This window comes from Egretta garzetta, unplaced genomic scaffold, assembly GCF_000687185.1.
Source record: "Egretta garzetta isolate BGI_Z169 unplaced genomic scaffold, ASM68718v1 scaffold375, whole genome shotgun sequence".
Lineage (NCBI taxonomy): Eukaryota > Metazoa > Chordata > Aves > Pelecaniformes > Ardeidae > Egretta > Egretta garzetta.
In genome coordinates this window covers 1,270,165-1,277,477 of record NW_009259786.1, presented here as the reverse complement: position 1 = coordinate 1,277,477, position 7,313 = coordinate 1,270,165, and the positions used below count along the sequence as shown (strand labels likewise).

The following is a 7,313-nucleotide window of genomic DNA, read 5'->3' as shown; positions in this document are numbered from 1 at the left end:
GTAGCCTTTTTTTGTTGCTTTTCTTAGTGGAAGCATCATTTTGACCTTATATCGTCGCAAAATATAAGCAGATGCCTCTCCACTGTTGTATAATCAAGGTAATGCCTTCTCATGTTTTACAAAAGCATCTAAACAATGATTCCAAGAACAAACGAGAAAAAGTTTTAAAGTTCTATGTACATTAAAAACAAAGTCCGTCATCAAGCTCAAACTAAGCAATGAAAAAAGAAACACAACTGACAGCAGAAAGGTCTTTTTTCCTTCACAGGCAGTTTTCCAGTAAGAGGCACTGGAACTATTACGCTGTTTGGATCCTTCAGAATTATTGATCTTTTATCACTGTGGAAAACTCTCATTCAATATATGTGACATACTGCTGAATCTGCCAGCATTGCATTTACTAACAAAAAGGGAACCAAGGAAATCAAGAAGAATAATGAAGTTAAATGTTTACATCTTAACAATATTCTTTCCTCTTTCTGGAATTCAGTTTCTTATTTTTATCCTTCAGAACAAAGAAATTAAGTACAGTATTCCAGACTTCTTTTTTTAATCTGTTAAAACTACTGGATAAGTGACTGCTTACCCCTATTATTTCCAAGCAAGACAGAAAACAAGAAGCTATTAAGAAACCTCAGGAACACATATGCTCTGGATAGGCAAGCTAACAGTACTTGGCTTTCCCCTACCTACTGACAGCACAGACAAGGAAAGAATAGTGAGAAAGGGTAAAAGAGGAGACAGCAAGCACTGACACCACCATCTACAGAAAAAAATGTAAAACCTCTAGCTATGAAACTCTTTGCTTGCAAGGTACTTAAACAGGTCTTAAACTACTATACTAAACACAAAACACTTGCATTCAGAAATGCTCGAACCTCAGAAAAGTTTTATGAGTGTTGTGTGTTTTATGCTACACAAAAGCATCAGCTAACCTCTGTGTTCAAGAGAGACATCTGTGGTTGACTAAGGCACGTAATGTTACTTTCTGCTGAACATGTTGGTCCACTTTTATGCTGTACCTTCAATACCTCGCTGCTTCCCAAACTCTGTGACTTGCAGAAATCCCGAATGGTAGCTTCAAATGCAGGTACAGGAAAAGACTCTGGTTTTGGAGTCTGAGTTGACTTCTTGTTTGCAGTTTTATTGAACCTGTCTGAATAAAGCATGTAAATAATTAAACTTGCTTGTGATCATTTGTAGGTATGTTTTATAGTACACTAGTTGACATAACTACAGTAGTCATCACAAGAACTATTGCTATACATAGTTCATATTAAAAAAAAAATCTAGCAATTATAACCATCGTGTATACACAACACTGACTCAACAAGCAACTGTAAATTCAGGTGCTTGCTTAAGAAATTTTTCGTATCAGTTTACATGAATTTGTTCAATCAGCAAAAAGATGTAAGTCACCATCCCTTGTCAAAAAGTCACACAGGAAAGAAATCCTGCTCCTTAATTGTTCTAGATTTAGAAACATGGTCACAAACTGGAGGGTATAGAACAGTCAACCATTTTACATCTATCTGACGTATTTCTAATCAAACAACACATTTGTACCTGGCTTCACGGAATCTCTGCTGCATGCAGAGGTCTGGAACGAAGTCCTGTTCACAATTCTGACAGAAGAGTCATCTCCATCATGCCTCTTCTTGTCTAATTTTTTCTCACCCTCTTTTGATCTCCTCTGCTGCAAGTATTTGTGACATATTTAGTTGATTTTACTTGAACTTTGTAAAGCCATCGTTTGCCTTAACTTGAGTTACAGTTAACCACCTCTGCGTCTGGAGCTTGACCATCAAGTTAATACAACATAAAGAGTTAGTACACTGTAACAACAAATAAGCAATAAAAATAGGCGCAGCCAGTTAGAGATTTGTTATTTATCTACCTTGTCAACTGTGCCATTTTTAGCACATACTATAGCCCAAGCAAGAGGGATTACTCCATATGTTTCTAGACAACTGTACTTTTTAAGATCTAATTAATCAGAGCATTTCCAATAGTTTAAAATTGTTTGGTCTTAAATCATCCAGTCAGATTTTCTAAAACTGAGTTTCTTCTAGAACAGGACCAAAATCTTAAAAGCACTCCAATCTTTCGGCCAAACTACACATTATGGGCAAAACTAGGCGAGACTGATGTAGCAACATCCAGAACACTTGGAGCAGACAAAGTAATTAGAAAAGATACGCCTACATGATCCCAGTAAAGGAAACACATTCACCTATGCTGTAAAGTCCTAAAAGCCTTGTGATTCTCATAAGAAACCTAGTTTGGCAGAGCTGGGCTCAGGAATCAGTATGGCAGGCAAGGAACAAGCACTGGGCTTGCATCTGTGCAAAGCATACTGTATCCCCCTAGACAAATGGCTTAACTCCTTCTGATTACAGGATGCTGGACCAAATTCAAAGTACCTCTGGCACCAACACGATTTTCTTTGAGTAGGAGGACAAGGCATTTCCTGACCGCCAAAGCTAAATTGTCAAAACTGTAGGAGATGTGATCAAATGAATGCAAATCTGCAAAGATCAATCATTTCTCTTCAAGGTCACACAGAAATAAATGACAGGGAACAACGACAGAAAGACTGTCAAACAGTACACAGCTCAGCCCAACAAAGATCACAGAACTTTAGCCCAGAGGCTAAACTAAGCTTTTTCACGTTACATCACCTGTGCTAACACTGAGCTAATCATCTCCAAAGACAGCTTCAGAGTTTAATTTTTCTCTCAGCAAGAAAACTATGAAATTAGGTCTCTAGCCTTTGTATCTTATTGTCTAGTAATGCATGCTTAGGACCTAATCTTACAACTTCCTCTACACAGGCTTGACCACAGTGAAGTTACCAGGTCTCTGCCTAGGGAGTAAGGTCCACCAGAAGGATGTGACAGGAGAACAGAATACTTGAACCTGTTGAAAACAACAACAGCCTTACAAATCCAGGAGACACAATGTCTAACTACTGAGGGAAATGGGTTAATAACAGATTTGATTTTTCTCCCCGGTTACTGTATTTTGAGGAGTTTGTCTGGTTTTATTTTGAAAATATTATCCAAGTTTCTGGAAATTTATCCCCAAAGTCACACACAAAAAATGACAGAGGTTTACCAAACATCCATTTTACTTTCAACTGAAAGAGAACATTTCTAACATGAACCTTTCTTCCCTCTCCACACCAACTCCACTCTCCTGTGGATCATTTTCTGCCTGTAGCAGGTCTTGGGAATCCGACAGATGTGGTCTCATCACTTATCAGCCAAGTAGCTGATTACAGCCACCAGTTCTCTCTTAACTCAGGTTCATGGAAGCTGCCACTGGGCTCAAAAAAAGCTCTCATCCCCCAATGCCCAAGCCTAGCGAACAAAGGAAAGCACAATTCACAAACAAATGGTCTTTTCTTTCCTCCCCGCTTCCCCCCAGGTGCTGCTTTCTGAGGAAAAAGAATTAAATCCCCCTCATGTTCCAAAAATATTGCTTGAAAGACTGTATTAATTTGAACCGTAGAATTCCATTAACTTTTTTGAAATCTTAAGTTGGGCACGTTACTTCCATCCTCTTTAAATGCCATTCATTATCACTACAAGAACAGAGAGTGATTATTCACTTAAAAAAATAAACCAAACATTTAGAAAGACTAATTTAAAATAAGAATTTATTTGTGATTTTTAAAAAACATGTATTTGCTCACCTTTGAAAGATTCTTACTTTCTTGTCTGATGGGATACGTTTGCCCAGCAGATTCACTGACTATTCCTGAACCATTATAGTGTGTTGAGTTGTTAGAACGATATTGTGAGCCAGCTATTGGATATACATTTGAAACAACATCAGGTGAGTAACAGCAGCTGGAGTATTCACGCAAGGCAGGATCTCCCAGAACACTAAGTGATGGACATTGAGAAAGAGATGAGAAGTCATCCTGGGGCAAATCTTCAGCATATACTTGCTGCCTAGATAAACATATCATTCCTTGGCTGAAGAAACTGTTTAACAAGAAAGCTATATTTCAAAAGAAAACTATTCCATGTTACTTCAAATAAGTATTTACTCACTGCTATAGACTGCTTTAAAAATATTAATTTTGTGTTGGGAAACCATGTAGCTTAGCAAATATTTTAAAACACAGATGTTACTTGTTTCTAAGTTTCAAACCCACTCAGCTTTGCAGTTATAGTCCTCATTTCTGTTCACACTATCAAGATTCTTCACACCTATTTCCTGTAGGCTTTTTCTTGTGAAACACACCAAAAGCACAGTATAACTACATGACATGCATGACTTGACCGCAAAAATACAAACATTAAATAGTAAAACCTGTCTTAAAATGCCATAATAATGGAGTATAGCACCTTATGGTGTATGAAATACAATACAGAATTATAAGACAATCATTAACTGACCTGCATTTAACCATCAGTTTATGAAAACACAACATGTCTAGGGCATGCGTTTTTCCTTCAAATGTATACTTTAAGTTCCCTTCCAATTTCCTCCTACACTTTGTACAGAAACTATATGCCAGGATCCAAATTCAATTAGGGAGAAAGGACACGTCCCAGCTTAAGAAAGCCACATTTAGTTTTTAAAGCTGGTCACCGTGAAGTGGCCAACCTTTGAATCTTGGGTAGATAATGAAAAACAGAGAAACTCTCCCATCATAACAAGGAAATTCAGATAACATATTTCTTACTGCCTCTTGGGATTCAGACAGACTGTAATCAGAACAACTCTTAGAATCACAGTTTATGCACAGAGGAAAAAAAGTAACAAATCAGAGTGAAAAAAAAAAACTATGGCTCAGTCCCAACAAGACAAAACATTCATCAGAATATTGCTGCTGTCTGCTGGTTTGGGGTTGTTTTTTTTTTTTTGTTTGCGTTTTTTTTAATGCTAATTCATTTAATGCTAATGCTGTATTTTTTCTAGTGCGCAGATCTGGCCGTACTCACCTCAATGTTAAATTTCTATTACAAACCAGAATGGGTTCAAAGTACTGAGATTTCCCATAAGATAAAATGAAGTCCTACAACCAATGTGTTCACTAAGGCTCTAACTGAGCTTGTTAGGACACACCATTAACTTCACAGTAATTGCAAAATTAACCCAATGGTTAGAGTTCTGAGAAGGAATCACAGAACTATGTAACATCACAAGATTCTTACAAGGCTCGATTATTTCCTATCCTACTATGTAGGCTTTTTTCCAGCTTGCTCTGGGGTTAACAATACTTTTAGAAGTCTACCATGAATGCCTTTTTTTTTTCAGGCCCTGTTAGAAAAATACTTTCAGAGACCTGTAGCATTCTTAGTAAAGCTGCCTTTCTGGGGACGCACGGGTTGTGGACAATCGACCCAGGAGGAGACCCATATGGTACTTAAATATTTTATAGTATGAGAAACCTTCTTGGAGGATCTTCTTCTTCCTTTTATATGACTGTATTCACCTCAGCCTTGTCATAACGCAGCCATTCTTTCACCCAAGGACTGCGTTCAGGTCCTTCCAAAGCACAAATGAGCCAGATGAATCACTACAGACCAACAAATCCCGCTTAATGCTCTGGAACTATACAGGCCCTTGGGAGCAAGAGACAAGGTACCAGATATATGCCCCAAAGAACATAAAATGCAAAAACCTAAATCATGAAGACAATGCACAAGCGTTTCTACAGTTGGAATATTAATGTATCAGAGCCTTCACTTCGTAAGAGTATTCAGTGTCTGAAACCGGAAGGTTAAAATCCCCCAAGAACTAAGATTCAGAAAATATACATACTTATCCAAAGATGGTTCCTGAACAAATGGGTAGCATGTAGTTAAGTACCTAGGAAAGACACATGCTTCTGAGGGTTCTGACCATGGCACAGTTACCGCTGCATGTTTTGTAACAAATGGTTTGACCTCTGTTGACAACTTGATGCCCTGAGAAACAAAAGGTTTTCTGGCTACATGCATTTGGAGATTAATGTTGTAAGTGAAGAATACTCATCCTTGTGAGCTTAACTGTCATAGGAAAATGTTAGTTTGTTCTAACAAAACATGCAAACCAATAAAGCTCACCAAAAGGAAATGGAGGAAGAAGGAGAAACAAAACTGAGGAATTATAAGAGAAATGTGACTGCTCTGGAAAGTTATTTCCTTTAATACCCACATTTATAATTAAATACTTGCAAAGGTCAGTTACAGAAGGGACAGAGGCTTGCTTATCACAAGATGCAGTAAACGCTAGTATCCGAATTCTTACTTTAGATGTGAACAATACAAACTAAAACTCGTAACATACAGTAGCACTACTGCAAAATCAAACTCTGGAAGTATGGAACAATAATGCCTTTGCATACATCTGCATGTTAAGGTAACAGTCTGTCTGAAATCGATACTTAATTATGCAGCCTTCTTGTTTCTGGCACAACACAAATCTACTAAGACGAATTTTCCATTTATTCTGAATTACCATTGACATAAACTGGATATGTATCCATGGAAGGACATTGTAATGAGACTAAAAGTACTTATTGTCATTACAGTGTTACACTGCCTTTCTCTAATGCAGGCCACAAAGTCACTCCTACAGTTGATTGTGTATTTTGGGGTCAGCGACACACCACATGGAAACTGGGATTTTTTCACTTGTCAAAGCCAGTTTCAATGAATAAATAGCACACACAGGGCTTTTAAAAATGTTTGAAGGTCAATTTCAATGCTTGAGCGCATAAGCTTGGACTCCCTGCATCCTACAGTGGCTCAGCAGTCACTTGGTAACACAAACATTTAAAGAGCTCTGACAGCCTGAAGTAAATTTCAAATAAGTGCAAACTCTTCCGTTTCTGAATTTACCAGGCAGATCCAAACAGCAAACATCCACCGTAGCAGCGAGAAATAAAACGTCAGATTTGCACGGTGAAGCACGCTAAGGTACACGAGGAACGTAAGCTTGGGAGGTAGGTAAAGTAGAGCGCGACCGAACGGTGACTGAGAATACCTTAGCGCTACCCGCGCCGCCTATGACGGGAGGCAGCTGTGACGGCGAGCTCGCCGCCGGATTCGGAGACACCCCCGCAGCCTGACCGGGAAACGAGCCCGCGCGCAGTGCGAAGTCCGTTGTCACCGGTTGGAAGCTGCGCACCCACTTTTACCGCGCTTGGAACGCCTCCCTGTCCCTGCAGCCGCCCCCGCCCCCTGCCCGCGGTGGATGTTTCCATACCCGGGCTCGCCACACGGAATGCCTGGCGTTCCCCCTCCCAAGCGCCGGGAAGCGGCTCGCTGCGTGCCAACCCGCGCTCGCCCGCTGCCCCCCGGTGTCGCCCC

At 39.5% G+C, this 7,313-nt stretch overlaps 1 protein-coding gene across 11 annotated transcripts in view; it reads right to left on the bottom strand.

Annotated features, from left to right (window-relative positions):
- SECISBP2 (SECIS binding protein 2) overlaps positions 1 to 7,270 on the bottom strand; it is a 32,135-nt gene extending 24,865 nt beyond the window's left edge. For 6 of the 11 annotated variants that reach the window (XR_004842105.1, XR_004842106.1, XM_035895012.1 and 3 more), the window contains exons 1-4: positions 5,782 to 7,270; positions 3,698 to 3,959; positions 1,567 to 1,696; positions 936 to 1,156 (exon numbers count right to left, since the gene is read on the bottom strand). Coding sequence is in view for 9 of the 11 variants with exons in the window: in XM_035895012.1 (XP_035750905.1) it covers positions 936 to 1,156; positions 1,567 to 1,696; positions 3,698 to 3,959; positions 5,782 to 5,960 (792 nt within the window). In the remaining 2 variants the exon portion in view is untranslated. The remainder of the gene's footprint in view (positions 1 to 935; positions 1,157 to 1,566; positions 1,697 to 3,697; positions 3,960 to 5,781) is intronic. The other 5 variants (XM_035895018.1, XM_035895019.1, XM_035895013.1 and 2 more) reach the window with 5 other exon arrangements.
- Between the last annotated feature and the right edge of the window lie 43 nt (positions 7,271 to 7,313).